Source organism: Lipophrys pholis (assembly GCF_963383615.2).
Source record: "Lipophrys pholis genome assembly, chromosome: 8".
In the NCBI taxonomy this organism is placed as follows: Eukaryota; Metazoa; Chordata; class Actinopteri; order Blenniiformes; family Blenniidae; genus Lipophrys; species Lipophrys pholis.
In genome coordinates this window covers 9,121,342-9,140,506 of record NC_137630.1, presented here as the reverse complement: position 1 = coordinate 9,140,506, position 19,165 = coordinate 9,121,342, and the positions used below count along the sequence as shown (strand labels likewise).

General features: G+C 41.2%; 1 protein-coding gene across 1 annotated transcript in view; it reads right to left on the bottom strand.

Annotated features, from left to right (window-relative positions):
- Window positions 1-19,165, bottom strand: part of ctnnbl1 (catenin, beta like 1) — a 67,570-nt gene that overhangs the window by 20,112 nt on the left and 28,293 nt on the right. Inside the window, exons 12-13 of the mRNA XM_080470127.1 lie at window positions 10,376-10,473; window positions 7,651-7,731 (exon numbers count right to left, since the gene is read on the bottom strand). Coding sequence (XP_080326253.1) covers window positions 7,651-7,731; window positions 10,376-10,473 — 179 coding nt within the window. The remainder of the gene's footprint in view (window positions 1-7,650; window positions 7,732-10,375; window positions 10,474-19,165) is intronic.

The following is a 19,165-nucleotide window of genomic DNA, read 5'->3' as shown; positions in this document are numbered from 1 at the left end:
ACACACACACACACACACACACACACACACACACACACACACACACACACACACACACACACACACACACACACACACACACACACACACACACACACACACACACACACACACGCGTGCACCTGGGTTGTTAGGCTGCTGCAAAAGTGCACTCAGGCATTTTACGGTATTGAGGTCGGCCTCAGCCATGTTTCGCTGAGCTTCATCAATCTCAAAGAGCTGTTACCGATGATCTGAGAGCAAAAGGAAGGAAAAGCGTATCGGAGGCAAACGCTGTAGATACAACAGAACGGAAGAGGAAGACTGAACGTGTGACAGGAGATGGAGAGCAGGTAAAGAGACGAGTGCAAAAAGAATTTCTTAATGAGCAAGCAATAGAGGAAATGAAGACAGTGATTGATATTGAGGGTGAGCAAAAGGTAAGACGAAAGTGAAAAGTGACAAATATAGCAGGGCAAGAAAGGCAGATTTAACGGAGAGAAGAAGTGAATCAGAAGGCCAGAGAGACAGGAGAGAAGAGAGATACCAAGGTGGGAGGAAAATAAGCAGCTTATTAAAACGGACCGGGCTGGAGATGCAGAGAAAAAGCAGCAGCAGCTTTTTCTTCCGCTATCCTCCTGAGAAATCTGTGGATAATATGTTGCGGAGGAAAAACATTTTGCTTACCACCCTTTAAAAACAGGCTTAACTAGGGGAAACCAAAAGGCACGGCGGAGAGAGATAAAACACTGCTGCTGACGGCAGCCGAATCAGCCCAGGCGCTGGACAGAACTGGGTTGGCGTCTTTATCACCTTATTTAAGGGAACGTGGCGTTTCGCGGAAGCTTTGATTCACAGGGACTTAAAATATCAGCAGAGTGTTTTTCAGCAGGAAAAAAAAAAAGAAGGGAAAAACAGCAAGAGTGAAAACACAGACTCAAACCTTCAAGATGGGGAAAGTAATCAGTAATATGCAACAGTCACATTATTTCACACTAAAGAGATTAAATAAATCAGTACACAACAAAAATACAGAATACACTCTGTGAACATAACAGCCCCTTAAAACCTTTTGAATTAGCAAATGTGTCTTTATTTTCAGTTTTGAGGGTGATGATAGAACGATTCTTAAGGGACCAATTCTACTTGTTTGTGCCTGGTGAGTGGGTTCAAATGAGCAAATTTAAACATAGAAATGTTTCATTAGACATCATTTCCTCCCACTCTGATTGTTTCACTATGTTTTCTGGCATTAGGTATAATTGTTTTGGTGCAAAAAAGACAAACACTGAGTGACATTACGCCGTGCCCGAAGCAAGAATACTTTTTTTAACCGCTGATTTATGTTCACCACCCCCATGTTAGCGTGCCAACTCTAGACAATCAGCGTTAAACACAAACTACATTTCAGCCAAACTTATTTACTGAATTCAAATTTGGTGTTACTAGTGATGGAGATGTTGCCTTTCATGGTAAATGCTGCTGTTGTATAGAGCACCCAGTTTATTTATTATTACAGTCCGACCTGGATTGTCCAGACAGTGTTAGGCTGACGCACTCTCTCGTGTGTCTGGATAATAAAGATTATGATTTACAACAGTGTATGTTTTAATTCAAAACTACACTTTTCAATACTACACGTACAGCATGTTCAACAACACTGTGTTTATTCCTTTTAAACTTTTAATTGGCTGAAAATAAGTTTGTGCATGTTGCAATACAGTGGTGCTTATATGTATAGTTTATATCAAGGGTCCCCAACCACCAGGGTTGTGAACCAGTACTGGTCCAAGGATCATTTGTTACAGATCCGCAGAAGGAATTAACTATTTATTATTGAGTTTTATTTTGAAGAAAATGAGGGGTGGGTTCATATAAGTTCTTTGAACTTCTTCCTACTCCTTTAGAATGCAATCGTACTGATTTGTTCTTCTGTCAAAAAAAAAAAAAGTGCACTAATTTGCTGCTCAAATGAATAAATAAATGAAATGAAATTAACTCCAACACAGTTTGTTTTTTTTCCACGCATCGTTAAGCCTTCATTAAGGCCTTTTCATATACTGTCCTGCCGGAAAAATGATGTTGCTTAAAACTGGTTTGTGGTGCAAAAAGAGGATTTAGACGACAGCTCTATTACACCTCCAGGCTAAAGTCTGGGACCACGACTCGGCGCACCTGACCAGAAATGGTTATCATGTGATGCACCGCGCAGATCGGGATAACTGAAGTCGGAAAACAGAGGTCGGACTGTACAACCATAAAACTAAATTCTCCATTTATATTCAACTTATTGAGATACTCTAAACTTAGGCTCCGCTTAAACGACAACGTTTTCAAGTGAAAATGCAAGGTTTTCGTTCAATATTGAGTTTACACGACAGCGATGGTCGGAGCCACTGAAAAACGCTCAGACTCCGTCTCTGTGGAAACGGGCGAAAACGCATCTTTTTGAAAACGCTCGGGCCCCGTCTCCGTGAAAACGGCGGAATCGTTGCGACTCCACATGCGCACCACAGCCGAAGTCAATTATAGTTTAGTCGCCCGTAACCGCAATCTACCTTGGTCGTCTACCGTGCATGTGTGTGAGGTTCATTAAAAAAACAAACAAAAGCGTCCACTCATGACCTGGCATGCCAACTACATTGTTTTTAGTGTTTCAGCCGATTCCATGGAAGGGGATATCGTTGGCGTGTAAAAGCGAAAGTTTTCTGAAACTAGAATTCATTAAAAAAATTATACGATTTGACTTGAAATGTATTTTTTTTGCAAACCATATCAACAACAGAAAAGAGTGCCACAAACTCGACACCTGCTTTTTTGTTGGTCAAGTACTTCCTGTTGCGTCCAATGAGATTCCGCTAATATCGGCAACCGAACCACCAAACATCTACACCGGGCGACTCAGGTAGCTTCAAGTTCCTGGAGAAATATTACTCACTAAAATCTGTTTACAGGTATTAAAAATGCATAAAGGAGTTTAGCATAAACCTTTCCGAGCTTCAGATGGGAGAGTGGAGTCGACAGAAATGAGCTGACTGCACCTCAGTCGCCCTCATTTCATCCCCTCTGCAGGCAAAAGGCTCCAGGCAACACTGGCTACTCTAATCTACTCCTATATAGATACCAACCTCATATTCATGTCAGGTTTCTTTGCACTCGCAGTCTGTGGCTGCTGCATAGTGATCCTTTGCAGAGCAGCATATATTTAATAACATATTGTGAGTTTTTATTGGAAATACTGTAGTTCCAAGGCCACAAATTGGTATTTTATCACCTTTTTTTTTTTGCCTCATGAGTGAGGGCTCGCAGCACGACTCTTGACTGAGGAAGGCTAACCATGTGGCTTCAAAGATAGCTGCACACACAGACAAGGTTTCTTATCATCAGATTATCACAAAGTCACACTTTCACCATTCCCAGAGGAAGAGGCGAGAGAGCGACAGAGGGAGGCAGATGGAGGGGAGGGGGGAGAGAGAGAAAATGTCAAACTGTCTGGCCTTTTCTTGGTGATCCCACCCCGATGTCTGTCTGAGAAATTAATCTTCTGTCATCTTTCGATAGGAATCTCACACTTATCTGTCGCCACCCCCCCATCATTCCCTCTTTCGCTCAAGTTCCGTCTTCCATCCTTTTTTCGATTTCTTTTGCTCTTGCAGTTCCCACCGCTCTGAAGCGCCCGCTCCAACAATTTGTCTGATATTCATAGCATGTCTCTGGGTCCCCCCCTCCGTCTCCCCCTCATCTTTTCACCTTTTCTGAGGACAGGATGATCTTTCTCTCCCTGTTCAAGCTATTATCCCCTGCCTGGTCACTTATCTTCTATCTGGATCCCGCCATCGGTCTGTCTCGCCCACAGCGCAACACACTGCTTGACACCCCCCCCCCCCCCCCACACACACACACACACACACACACACACACACACACACACACACACACACACACACACACACACACACACACACACACACACACACACACACACACACACACACACACACACACACACACACAGCTCAATAGGGTCCCTCACACTCGGCTATCAAAACTTTTCATTTCTCTGTAAACTGTCACACTCTTATCAGTGGGACTGTGATGGTATTCTAAGTCTCCTTTCTCACAGGATGCAACGCTGTACGCGACTGAATATCTTATCTATTGAAAAGTCGTGGTGATTGCACGACCCTCCTCTTTATACTTGGGACTGGTGGTGATATCTGATCCTCCATAACGCAGTTTAAATTCTTTCTATCAAGCTGGCGACAACAAAAACCATAAAGGAGTGACAATAATGCATCCCAAGTCCATGTTTCCTGTCTTAGGACGCCCTAATGGAGAGTCATAACTCCTGCTTTAGTTCTCTCTCCATCTGGTTGGTTTGAAGTCTAAAGCACGGATTTTTAAAGTATTGGACAGACTTTGTCTGAACGGCGCTGCAGGAGAAAAACAATGGGGTGGATACCTTTTCCAAGCAGGATTGTATTCCCCCCCCCCTTTTTTTTTTTAAGAAAGCAGGATCATAAATATAAATAAGTACAATGTTTTTTGGGTTTTTTTTTTTTTTACCTTTGTGTGGAAATTGACAAAGTTTAGTTACAACAGTTGCAGACAATGATATAGTTCAAGCTGTTTGGTAGAACCTGGTCCAACTGAAAATGACTCAATTACCCGCTGAAAGAATGGGTTACTACTGCTTTAATACTGGTTCAATCATTCTTTTCAGAATGTACTGGGATCCCTTCCAACTACCAATCCACCTCTTTCTCTATCCATCTTTATCAACTAGAGGTTTCATGACACTGGAGGAGATCCCAGCTGGGTTTGGGTGAAGGCTGGCTGCCAGTACACCACGATCACGCACAGACATTTTATATTTCAAGTTTTATTTCTGCATCAAAAACATAAAAGACCAAGGAAACAAGTGGTTTAACAGCGAATACCTGAGTGAGAGGACTATGTGAGCTAATATAAAGAGATGACTTCAATCAGACCTCTTTCCACAAAACATGTGCAACACACTCAACGTTCCCCAATTCAACTAAAAAATTACTAGAAATAAACCCATGGTTCTTGGTTCAACCCATCCGTCTATCAATTCACAGCAGCTTTCCTGGATCTCAAAGTACAGTCACATCGTTGGAAAAAGTAGAAAGCAACACCAGTTGATCACATTACATGTCGGAAAACATTATGGATGTGTCGAGTAAAGCGGTTCTTTATTTCTGGCTCGAGAAGAATATGAAAATCGACAAGAACACCAAAGCTTCACAGGCTACTACATGGCAGAGTTGTATGTAAGAATGGTATACTGTAATTTGACTGGTCCGGTCCATTCTACAGTGAAATGGCCCTAATTTGGCCCACGTTGTTGTGGCGGTCAACATTGTTAGTTTTATGTAGAAACTGCGAATCCAAACAATTCTTTGTCTGATGTCCAGGTGACGTCATGTTGTAGATTTGCCTTTGGTAGAATGGGTTGTTTTTTCTGATGACTTCTAATTTACGTTCTCTTCTTTGTTCCAATACCTGGTTAACCATTAGCTACACTGCCTCCACAGGTCATCAATGGTATTACTCTATCCGTTATTTGTCAGTAAGATCCCTGGATATGTTCCGAATTACTGAACGCAGAAGACTTATGGAAGGTTCTGTCCAAATGCCTCTGAGTACTTATCATTGAGCATATTTGAGCTTTAACATGAGACGGGGAGCAGGATAGAACATATATCAGGCCTAACAGACAGCCAAACAAGCCAGTGCAGGAGAAATTATAGTCCTGGAAGATTAAGAGAAAACCCATACAGGCAAATGTGAAGGTTGAATACTACCCCTGCACCCCTTGCCAATCAACACAACCAAACAATATCCTGTGATAAAACAGTGCAGTTTTCACTCCATCAACCACTAACAGCTCTGAGTTCATTTATTGTGTTTTTACTGCTTCACCAGGCACATTCAACCACACACACACGAATAGTGAGTGAGATGCCATGCAAGGCGTTCAGCCTCAAATAGCCTCAAGCTTTTGCTGCCGTGTCTTGCCTGAGGACAACTGAGCACACGGACAGGTGAAAATGCAGATCAAACCAGCACTCTTGACATTTAAGGACAACTTGCACTACCACCCCTGTGCCAGGTGGATGTTTCCAGAATAAAAATGTGCATCGAAAAAGCATCAAATAAGGTATATCTGCAGCTTCAACATAGTACTATAGTACAGCTCAAAAAGATTAGTAATAACTATTTTGGGGAAAGCATTGGGAGATTGTTCACTAGCAAAAACAGCCAAAACAATGTGATATAAAGAGATGAACTGCATAAACAAGAGTCCAAAAAGGTTGTTTTCTTGCCTAGAATCTCTTAGTTTCTCTCTTTTTTTTCTCCTTTCTTTCTGTGCCTCTGTCGTGGTTTGAACCCGGCTGGTCCTCTGTGTGCTGGTGATAAAAGCAGCGTCGGACATTTAACACATGCAAATGTTACATTTCAGACACAACCTCCTCTGCTGCTCGGGGTCAGTCTGGCCTCATAAATTAGCTGCAGCGGGCCATAAATTTCCTCCTCTTCGCTTCTTGTTTTGCTCATCTAAATAGGAACACCTCAAAGTTCACAGAGTTTTTGTTCCCTCTACGGAACAATGAACACAAAACTTTAGTAAGTAAACTTTGTGAACCTCTGGTAAATCAACTGTTCAGTAAGTGAAAAGACTCAACTCATATGTATTTGATGGTCATTCTGACACAAAATCCAGGAACTGGACAAATTAATGAAAACAGTTCTGACATTTTCAAAGGCCAAAAATGTATCGCCATAATCGTCAAAACAATCAATCCAGTTAATAATGATAAAACTGAAGCTCAGATACCGACAAACTGGGATAATTTCTGTGTTAATTTTATGTATTCTGGAACTCAATGAGAGTTAAATACCCCAAGATCCACATTGCCCTTTGAAAGCTGCTTGTAATTTGACACCAGCTTCATGGTCCAACTGCCTCTATCTAGTTTCATTTCAGTTTGAAGTACCCTTAATCAGAAATGTTCCCTTCTAAGGAAAATAGGACAAAGTTTATATCAACATTTGACACTGGAACTTTTAAGATGAAATGTTCCAAGTTATACGGAAGATATCTAATAATATGAGGATAAATCAGGAGTACTGGCGGTACACATTGTAGCAGTTTAACAGTTGTAGCTATTTTAGCTGGGTTGGGTTTTTTTTTAGTAGTTTTATCCATTTGGGGCACCATTACCTTCTTTGTTTGGTGACATGTTGCATATTTTAGGTGACAAATTACTGAAATATCCTTTCTTCAGGAGTCACATTTTGTCACCTCAAAAGTACATGGTGAGAGACATGGGCAACATTAAAAAAATGTGTAAAAATGTGTGTTTAAACCTCACTTTGTAAAAGCTGCAGGGAGCCTCTAAAGATGGCCTAATTAGCTGGATGTGGCTTGAGAGCCGCCAGTAACAGGCCTCCCTCCTAACAGTAAAACACCAAACAAGCTGCTGAACATCGCTAAATCTCATGAGGTCTCAATAAGAACACCGAAGACAAAGTGCAAAACATCCATGTTTGGTGGGAATGAAATGAGATGCAGCACAGAGATAAAGATGGAGGGGATGAATAGAGAGGGCAGAGAGAAGAGCTGATAGAGAGAGGCATACTTACATGTTTCTCCCCTTCGATCCTCTTGTCGGCCTGTTGAACAGCCTCCAGGTACTTAAAATGCAACTCCATCAGTCGATCAACCTGAGGAGACAACCAACCCCGGGCGGACGGGGAGAAAGTGAGCGAGGCGGTGTACAAGAAAACAACTTGAAAAGAAGAGAAACATGAAGGGAGAGGAGAGGGTACAAGGCTGAGTCAGAAGAACACCACGACAGATATGAAAAACACATACTGGAATGAAAACACAACAGCTTGAATAATCTAATGAAAGGATAGTTTAGAGACTTCTGGCTTGAAACCGTGACACCCTGAATATATTTGCTGTGTATACTCCCTCCATATCAGTCAGTAATAGAATGGGATGCATACATTTGACTCTTGCTGGGGTTTCATGTCGTGGTAAAATTGTAATGCCTGAAATGACGACGTAAGCACAGAGAGTGGCTGATGGAAATGAGACCCTGGGATGGCTTTGTAACATGAAAGACATCCACATTGGGTTCCTGCGACAGGCCGCTTCAAAAGTGCCGTGTCCAATTCAAATGGCCTTGGGCGAAAGACAGAAAACGAGACATTTCTGTAAATGTTACTAGAACTGCGGCAGCTGGAGGTGAGTGGGAAAAAAAACTTGCACTGAAGGTGTCAAGTGTGATAATGTGATTATTTTCTCAGGTTGTGTAACAAACAGCGTTCTCGCCAGCACATTTCATAGTAACGGGTCATTGTGAAGTTAACGCTGCAATCAGCTCCGTCACACCATTCGGTGTAGCGGCGGCTACATACGTGGTTTTCTGGGGGTCCTTTGCGCGTGCGTACGATGTTACAGACCGATTCACCGGCACCCTTCGCTCCCGCACAAACTCTGCTACGGCTTGGAAACTTGTGACAAAATGCTAAACGTACCAAGCTTTTTATGCAAGTAGGTGATAAAGAGGAGTGTGTGTGAAATACAGCAACTGCAGACTAAAAGCCTGAGTAACATCATTGTCTGAAGGTTTAGGTGTTGATGAAATGTTCATTACAATAAACGGAGCATTAGCATCTCTATGCTAAAACACGGAAGTTGATCATCTTGACTCTCAACCTTCAGCTTTGGCTGTTTTTTTTCTATATATTGGCCTAAAAGTGCCTCCACATCTACAAAATTCACGACAGGAATGCAAAAGCCACAACACAAATGGAGTACAATGGCAGAAAGTAGAGTTAGGTCCTGTTTAATGCAAACTTTCGGTGTATTTGGCTGACTCATCGGCGTTGAGTACCTGAAACATTCTTGCAAATCGCATTTCTATTCGTCTGTGTAAACAGGGAAAACAGGCCTTTTCAGAATCTACTGCACATGTGCCATATGGTAAATAATTTCTGTGCCCATGTGTGAGAAGAAAACATTGACAGATACTGAGTGGGCTCATAGGATGAAGAAGGAAAGCGAAAAGCAGCTTGAATATTTACATCCTGCTGTTCTCTGTTGCTGTATTAGAAAAACAAACAGCAACGACTGCAAACTGCAGCATTTTCGGCCTTGCTGCCGTTTCCGTACGACAAATGTTTTCTAAATGCTTCCTTCTGAACGAAGAAATTTTATGAAATGAAAATGGACAAATTGTGTCAAAAACTGGACCATAGTCAGCTGAATTCAGCCTCAATGCAACGTGGCTCGGCTGGACGAAGGCGTATAGAATGACAGATATGAATAACAATATAAAAAGCTGTTATTTGGTTTTGTGCTTTAACTGTGTTGAGACTTTTTTCCTTCGAAACATTATCACTGGTTTATCCGCATTTGTCAAAATTTAGCAAACAGAACTCCATATTTAAGCACGATAAACATAACTAACAGTTTTTACCTCAAATAAAACTGCCTATAGCGATGAGAACACATCTCCTTCATCAGTGCAGTAAAAGCCCTTTTAAATGTCTATTTCATGAGCACATGTGACAGAGATGATATTGTGTTTGATGTTTATATCAGGCAGGCAAACCTACAGTGAATGCATAATCGGAACAACAAGCTGAATAAACTATTGTGAAGCTTGAACCAGTAGTACCTTTCAATCAAGCCCTAACAGCACACCACCAACACGCTAAAATTACAGTAAAACAATCCAGTGTATTCGCGTGGGTGATGATTTCACCTTACATTGCCTTTGATCAAAGTCTTTGCTTTTTTCCAGAAAGATTTGGCTCATATCTGAAATGTTATGTGAGCATTTTGTTTGTTGTTAGCTAATCTGACTGGTGTACAACTGAACACTGCCCATTTCAATTAAACTAAAATGAGCCAGCGTGTACTACACTTAGTGGAGACAATGGGTTAAAAAAAGGGTTGAAGCTGGTGAAAGTCTCGTTTAACGGGAACAGATGGATAATGGAAGACACAAACGTGTTTAATCTTCCTGAAGGAGCAATCAGCTTGCAATGAAAAACAGGAAATGCAACGACACACACACACACACACACACACACACACACACACACACACACACACACACACACACACACACACACACACACACACACACACACACACACACACACACACACACACACACACACACACACACACACACACACACACACACACACACACACACACACACACACACACACACACACACACACACACACACACACACACACACACACACACACACACACACTCCCAAAAACAATTTGAAGGAAGTAAAGAAGTAGAGAGGAAGTGAACGAGGCAAAGCTAACTAACCTTCTCACAGTCGTTCTCTGTGAACTTGTTGAGGAGCCTGCTCCTCTGCTGGGACTTCAGGTTTCTCAGCATGGAGGCGATGATGGAACAGACGTGTTCTGCAGAAGAAGAAGATGAAAAGCTGAAGCTCAGGCTCCATTTACACAACAGTTTAAGATAAAACGGAAAGCTTCTGTTGCGTCTTGAGGGTCCGTTTACACTGTAACTTTGCCCGGAGCCACTGAAAATGCAATTTATTGAAAACGGCTCCCAAAGTGGGACTTGTAGAAACTGCTCCGACTCCCATCTCCATGTAAATGCTGCTACAGCGCCTTCACACCAAGCACAACCACTTCAAGTAGTTCTTCTGCACATGTGCGAGTAGATGGACAATAACAACGTTTGCCTCCAGACTCTCATGACTCCCAGTGGATATTCTCCTGGGACTTTTATAGTTGAGAGTCACCGTAATAACAATCCAACATTGTCGTCTGTCCATACGAATGTTTGTGTACTCACCATTGTTAATGATTAGAGCGTATTGTTCTCTGGACCGTGTGTGTGGTTTCATTGCAAAAACAAACAACAGCACCCACTAGTGGCCCTACATGAAGACTACATTGTTATCGGCATTTCTACCGTTTTTAAAATGTTGCCGCGTAAACGTTTCAGAATCGACAATGCAAAAACGATCTAATCTTTCTAAAGATGAAGCTCATCTGATAACAGAAAGACAACAGCACACCCATCATCTTTAAGTAAGCCATGGACGTCAGCGAGCCCTCAGTTAAAACCAACATCCTCACTCACTCACACATCCGCAGAACCAACTAATTGATTAGTACTTGATCGTTTGCAATTACAGAAAGCATGCGGCTGAGCGTGGCTACTCTTACTGAGTGAGCACAGAACAAGGAGAGGAGAAAATGTTAATGGAATTTAGAAATCAATTTTAATTTTTGGGCACACTGGAACATGTGGAACAATTCTGAATTACATTTCAGCGGTGGCCCGGGGAGGGTGGGGGGGGGAATAAAGCAAGCGGGGGGAGTCTAAAACACGTTAATTAACTCAATTGCCAAAACAGGTTCGATAGGCCCATTGAGTCTCTTCTTAACCCCAAACTCTTGTTCTGTGTGATCATGTTTAAAGCACCGTTTGGTCTCAGGCTGCAGCAGAAACTGACCATCTCCGTGATATTTCACAGTGAATGAATCACACACTGAACACGACAGAGTATGGCAGCATGAAGTCTTTGGATATACAGAGTGGAGGAAAAAAAAAAAAAATGTAATTGGACTTTATCAACAAGAGGTCAATATTCTCTCTCAACAAGGCTTTGCAGTTGCTAAGCAACAAGAGCGCAGGAATCAATCGCATTTCTGCTTTTTAAAAGGGGTCGTGTTTGCTGTCAGCTCCCTCTGTGCGATCCCCCGTGACCTGCAGTGTCTTTAACCACAAGACGCCACGACGGAGAAAGCCATGGGCCGGAGCACCTGCGGACGTCATATCTTCCACATTATGCAAACATCTAGCAACGTTATAAGTGGGAGGAGGAACCTCGGTGGAACACAGAGAACAGGCTGGAGACGAGCCGTTTTAAATAAGACTTAATGGGAGATTCACGAGCAGCTGGGCAGCAAGGAACATTCAAACATCAAAATGAAAAACAAAATGCACCTGAGTGCTGTCAAAATGGGAATTCCCCATTATGAAACTGGGAAGTGTGCAAGAGCTGAGAGAAGAAAAATTTGACATCACCCAACATGGCAGCATTTGTGTATTTACATGCATGTTTGGGTAATATTTCCTGACAAGAAACTGAAATAACCATACTTAATGTCGCTGACGTAAAAAAAAAAGAAAAGAACAAGACCTTGTTGCCAAGTTTAATAGTTTGTCAGCTTAAAACTGCAATAAGTCCAAAAATTTAAAAAATAAAAATAAAACACATATGTAGCAAAATAATCTTTTTGTGGTTTTGTTTCAGAAACATGTCGCATTTACGCAGCAACATTTTGAAAATAATGTGTTTACACAGAAACATCATAAACGCTGAAAACGATGTCGTTAGCATGCCAGGTCAGGGTTAGTTGGTGCTGTTGGTTGCTTTTGTAAATAAACCACAATCATGAGCACCGACAACAATACGCTATAAACATTAACAATGGTGTGTACACAGACGTTTGTATGGACAGATGACCAAGTTTGTTGCTATTACGGTTGACATTTTCACTTGGGAACGTCATGTTAAAGGGGCCTAAAATTACCGAACACCACCGAGAGCTGGAGTCAATATTCTCTGAGTGAAAGGCTCTTGAATGGTTGTCAAATGGGGTTCTTTGTTGTCCAAAACGTAAAAAAAAAACATATCTGTCAACACTATTTATAGATTTAATAGGAAAAAAAATTAATAATTCATTGGTTTTGGCTGCGTCCATTAACTTTATTAGACGTTGCAGTTATTATTAAAGCCAAACCAGGGTTTGTTTTATTAAAATGTGCTTGTGCTACAGATACTAGGACCTTTGGGGATGTTTACCAAAGATTTACGACCAGTTTTTAGGTGCAGAACGGGCTAATTGTGATTGCTGTTTTACTAAAAGATCACAAGTGGACCAACTGAACCGAGGCTAAAATAACAGAATCAGTCATTTAGATTAAAGTGTCCGGTGTGTTTACTGAGGCAAAATTAAAGTTTAATTAAGACATTTACCTCAAGGTTTCATAAAATGCCAGAGTGAAGCATTTCAGCACAAACCTTTCAGTCTTTTTGAGGACATGCCCGTAGAGCAAGTTAAAATGAAACTGCCGTTTTAATGGCATGTTAGGTGTTTTTCTTTTTTTCTTCTTTTTAACATGTCAGGATTCGTCACTCCACAAATCCCTTGTTTTAATGTAGACAACCTTATTTCCTGCACACAATGACAAGGAGACTAACTGCCATTTCCAAAAGAACACTACTTTATCAACTTGATCCAGCTGGTAATTGATGTCGCCACCTCCACGCCCTGCCGCGGAGGCTATTGATCGCCGGCTGTGGAAGGCTCCCTCCGAAGAGTTTAAAACTACACAGAGAGCCGCTCCTCGGAGATTTGTGAAGGGGTGGAAGCGGCTTTACATCGTAGGCACCAGATAGAGGGCAAGGCTGAGTAGAACAGCTTCCTCGCCTGTCTGTGGAAATCAATACTTGATTTACATGTACTGCTCCATGTTTGACTATTGAGGATAAAAATAAAGAATAGATGAGAATAAAGGAGAAAGTCTAAGACAAAACAGTTTTTCTTTATTTGTGACGTATATGTGATGAAAGTTTGCAAAACCAAACAATTACTATTGAAAATGACTAAAATCTCAACATAATTCCAATTTTAATGAAAAGTTGTGGCGCAAAATACAGCGGAATGTCCAAAACACTTCTCCATGTGCATGTTTTTTTACAAACTCACCCTGACAGCACAGCTTTCAGGCGAGTTTGATAGAAACTAGGTAGCTATCTTTCATGGCAGCATCACCGATATCCCAGCTCAGGTCTCAGTGTGGTGTTGTGTCGTGTCCGCTACTAATTTATTTTGAAAATAAATCTTTTCCTTTTACAATTTGCTTGTTGGTTTGGAACCCATGGGCCTCATGTTTGACATCCATGGGTTAAAGTGTACATGTGAGAATGAAGGAACAAGCACAACTGGTCATGACTGATCCATCCCTTTATTATACTTTATCCAATTTTGGGTCATGGTGGGCTGCAGCCAATCCCAGCGGACTGTGTGAGAAGGCAGGATACACCCTGAACAGGTATTGTTGAAGGTGTTTAAATTGAATACATGCAGTCACGATTATTAGGATTACTACTGTGTTTATTAATAGAAATTGTTATTTTTAAAGCACATGTCCTCCTGTAGCTCAAGATAATCACCTGAACACAGGCTATGTGCTCCTCGGATGGACAGATGAGTTTCTAAACAACCCAAAATCAATCTACAACGTTCGGTCCATCTCACCTCAATGATGAAGGTTTGGTAGAACCTTCCCAGGGTTTTCTCCATTCATATATGGCAATGTTAATGTCAATTTAATTAGCGGAACACATAGGCTGTGGCAGAAAACCATTTGCTATCAGTGTGAATTCGTCTGCCAGCCAACAGGTACTTCAAGAAAGTGCTGCACCAAACCCTTCCATCACATTTAACTGATCCACAGCAGTGAATGGTCTCTTCCACAACTCTTCATTCACATTCACAGTACTGATCCCAATGCTAGCATTCGCTCATCCTGCATTAATCATTTAGCAATTGCCTCATTGTGCAAGAAATCCATACCACTGCATTAACATGCAAATAACCCCAAGGGGGCTGGATTCATGTATTGACTGACAGTTGAAGGTAGAGCGAAGTACACACACAGTGAGGTGGGATACTTCAGATGATTGACAGACCGGGACTGGACTAAGTGTGCCCTGGAGAAAACAATCAGTCTATGAGCCCCACCGGCAGGTCTGCTCGGGGTTATTTCAGAGTCTGCATTCACTCTCTGAAGAAGCTGGACTGAACTGTGATGCATAAACTTAGAGGGTTCGTAAAGATTTGAAAGGCAGGACAAATAAGTTGTGAATACCGGCTTTTGTAATTACATGCTAATGTTAGTTGTGATGAATTCAGTTGAAAAAATAAATAAATCTCTTTTTTAGATATGCTTAGATATGATAATGCTCTGCTTCCAGCCTGGTAAATGATTGTCTGGGAATTAGTCCATCATAATAATAAACTGAACACGTTCAGTGAAGTTGGTTTTTAAACATTTTCTCTCAAATTAAAAAAACTATAAATATGAATCTGTGACTCTAAAGACTGAACAGTTGGGTTTAGCAGGGGAATGAAAATCAATTGCAACCCCAAAAGAAAATCTTACTTTTCTGCCCATACAACTTAGGTATCCATCATCAGACACCAGAAACCTTGAAAATAAAATTATTTTTATATTTTTCTAATGAAGAAGAAGAAGAAAAAAAAAGGATGGTGCTCTTAAATCCTCCTGATAATGTTGTGGGAAAACATCAGCAAACACACTGAGGATCCTCTAAAATTAAACTGAACTGTAACAGTAATGTAATATTTTCCAGTTTAGTTGCATTGATTTTCATACTTCATATTAGAAATACCTTTTGTAGCCACAGTAATCATGTTATGGATACATTTGCTGCTCGCACCGTTCTCAATAAATACCCTTATGTTCATTCGGCATTGGTGATCTGAAAAAGCTAATTAAAGCCACAATCTGATTCATTCCACTGTGTTCTGAAATCACATTTACCTTCATAAAATAACCCATGTTATAGACAGAGTTTTGCTTTATTTAACAGAACTGTAGTTTCTGGTTCCTTTTTTAAAATTCAGGATTCAAGAAAGAAGTAAATCAATATAACTATAACTAATATACATATATGAACACAAAGCAGTCTTTCGGTGAAGGTTTGAATCCCTTCCCACAATCATTCTGTCGGTCCGGTCCTTTCCTTCCACTCCATCCCGTAACCCCAGCTGGAACAGCAGAAAGTCTCCACCCCTCCACTAGTTTCTTCCTGTTAAGAGAGTTTTTTTTTCTTTCCATAACTACTTAAGCTTGCCCGTGTGGAATTGTTGGTTTTTCTATGTAAAAGTGCCTTGAAATAACTGTGTTGTATTTGGCGCTATAAATAAAATTGAGTTGAACTGGACCCTGTATTGTTTTTAAAATGTTACACTACAGTTTCGTAGATAAAACAAAACATATATTATCTATGTATGGTCCACATTAACACATATTATTCCATTTATTCCATGCCTCAGTGAAACATATCTTGCACAATCTTTCACATCTTTGCCCAACAAAATAGATGCAACATTTATTGTTCAAACTTTTCATAAAACATAAAATCTGCCACATATATTTGAACCATTTTGTCCCAGTTCAACAAGCCTCCTGCACATTACATAAGGTTTTGAGTTATTATCATCCTCCTACGGAGCGATGCGTTTCTGCTAAATGAGCGTGTGCTCCTCCTGAACAGAATATCAAGTGTTTGGAAACCAAATCCTCATGTATACATCCAAATATACTGTGGCATCTTTCATTAAAATTTACAGAGAGTGAGCAAGAGAGAGAGAGAGAGAGAGAGAGAGAGAGAGAGAGAGAGAGAGAGAGAGAGAGAGAGAGAGAGCTTGATCACTACCCACCAGAGGAAAGACCAAACGTGAAGAAGATGCTAATTAGATGCGTCTTTACACAAGGATCGAGCTGCAAATCTCCCCCTCTGAAATACACTAATAATAGGATTACACAGCACGACTCTGACAACACAGATTACAATCAAACTTGTATCATGTAAAATGTTGCTGATCGCAATCTGCTCCTAAGGCGCTCGGTTAGCGGGTGGGGGCGAGCTGATTAAAGAACAGCTCCGTTTGATTCGCCGCTCTTGACTGCAAGTTTCGTCATTAAACTGGGATAACTAAGTTTCTCTGCTGCACTCACTTATCTGATGTCATATATTCGGCCATGGAGTCACACTTTGAACATTTACATTTGTTAATATCAGAGGAGAGATAGCAGCGATAACGTAATAGGCTGATAAGATTCCCTGTTTAGTCTTTGTAATGAAGCTGCCGTCTTCTCTTCCTTTCTCTCTTTTTTTTGGGGAGGAGTGGCTGTAATAGAGGCAATCTGTTTCCATTAAATGGGCTATTCCATCTTTTTTTCCCTCGCAGCGCGTGCATCCAACGGAGCGGCGGAAGCAGAACATATGACTGTTTTAGTAGTGCGGGTCTCTCTCTGCCTGCATGCATCACTCATTACTTATTGTAGTGCATTCATTAGAAAATAAGGGTCGCGAGGAGGGCACCCGCAGCACTGGAAGGCGTTTGTGCGGCTTTCAAAACATATGAAAGTACAAAGGCCCGAGTCCCCCCCCCCCCCCCCCCCCCAAGGTTTGAGCTGGAGTCTGGCAGCCAGGACAATTGTGCTTGGTCATGTAAATTACTTGTTTACTTCTGTTCCCCTTCCTCGCACTCGCTCGCATCATTAGCCGCCTAAATCTAACAACCGGCTGCCACCAATTTCCATCACACAATCTCATTTCACTGGTAATGACAGAGTACATACACCAATGAGCCGACACCTTAAAACAAGGTGAACGGCAGCGCCGTGACAAGAATACCCACCCATGGCCAAATATATTTGCTGTTTTGGAATTAAAAAATTTTTTTCCCTCGATTAATTATGTTGTTCTGTGTGGTAATACGGCCTGGCAATCCCTGGCCATTTAGCCTGTGTCAGTTTGAGAAAGGATTTCACGGGGATCAATCTTTACAGAATAAGTGGGGGACGAGAGAGAGGACCGAGGATACAAGGACAGAGAGGTCTCTACCACCTAATTACTTCTGTTTGAAGCGCATGATAGTTAATTAATCGACAGTGTTGCTGTGTTACTCAAATGAACCACTTGATTTATGGCATTTTCAATTAGCAGTCTCACAGAGAAGGAGGGCTCACTCAATACGCCTCGCAGTATGACAGGCATCTTATTACACCTGTGGCTTGTCGACCATTCAGAGGGGACAGATTCGATCTTCGTCTCCACGTGAGCTTGTTATAGACAGACAACACATAAATGGCCAGAACCACACAGGTGGTTTTTATTTCACCTCGTTGTTGTGTGAGATGTTTAATTAGTAATCGTGTGTAACACCACAGGATTGTGAGGTGATGCCTAATAATGGCTTACCCTGATTCTCTTACAATAATGAGCACTGATATTTAAACACAACCTGACCAGAGTCAAGGTGGGTTAAATTACTTTTAAAAACTTATGGGATTCAGCCTCACCACTGCCCAATGTTCTTATTTATGGGCTTGCAGTAGAATTAGCAGCTCACAAAGGGTTTCCTACACACGTCATATGAATTTGACAATAAAGTTAAAAAATCTCCAATAAACATCCAACATGAATTCCTTCAGCAAAGCCTGCAATTTACAGAAGTCACATTAATGCTTCTAAACCAGCCAAGTGAAATAAGATTGATTTTATATCATGAATTACTCTGCTTGCCACTGTGAATGGCTTACCTGATTATCTCATTTTCAGCCCAACTTCACATCCAAAACAAACCTTATTTGAGCAACACTGGGAAATGGATCAGACCACGTTTTCACCACAGCAAGTAAAAAGGCTTGGTCTTGGCGCTTTCGTTTCATTAACACATAAATAGCGAGTACACAGACATTTGTATGAACAGATGACCATGTTGGATTATTATCACGGCGACTGTCAACTATAAATCTACAAAGTCCTGGGAGAATGAGGACTGGGAGTCATGACACTCTGAAGTCCATCGACTTGTGCATATGCAGAAGAAATATATTTACTAAAACCGTGGTGCACATGTGCAGTGGCAGCATTTCTGAAAAGTTGCGTTTTCCACCATTTCCATGGAGTCGGAGGATTTTCAAAAAGTTCCACTTTGGGAGCCGATCTCAAAAAAGCCTGCCAATATCTGGAAAAGTCCTTGGGCAATGTTTGGTGGGCAATTGGTGTGTGACTGTGTGTGAGAATGGGTGAATGTGATGAAGTGCTTTGGGATCACTGAAGCAGCCAGGTTTCACCCTAAAACATATTTTCCATTAAATTCATTTACATGATATAGGGAGAACCAAATAATCTTCATATTTCTCATTGATGCCACATACAGTTTTCACAAATCTCAATGTAATACCTCATAAGTTGATATTACACTTTACACTGATTTATCTTGTTCTCCAAACATCTTACCCTGATTA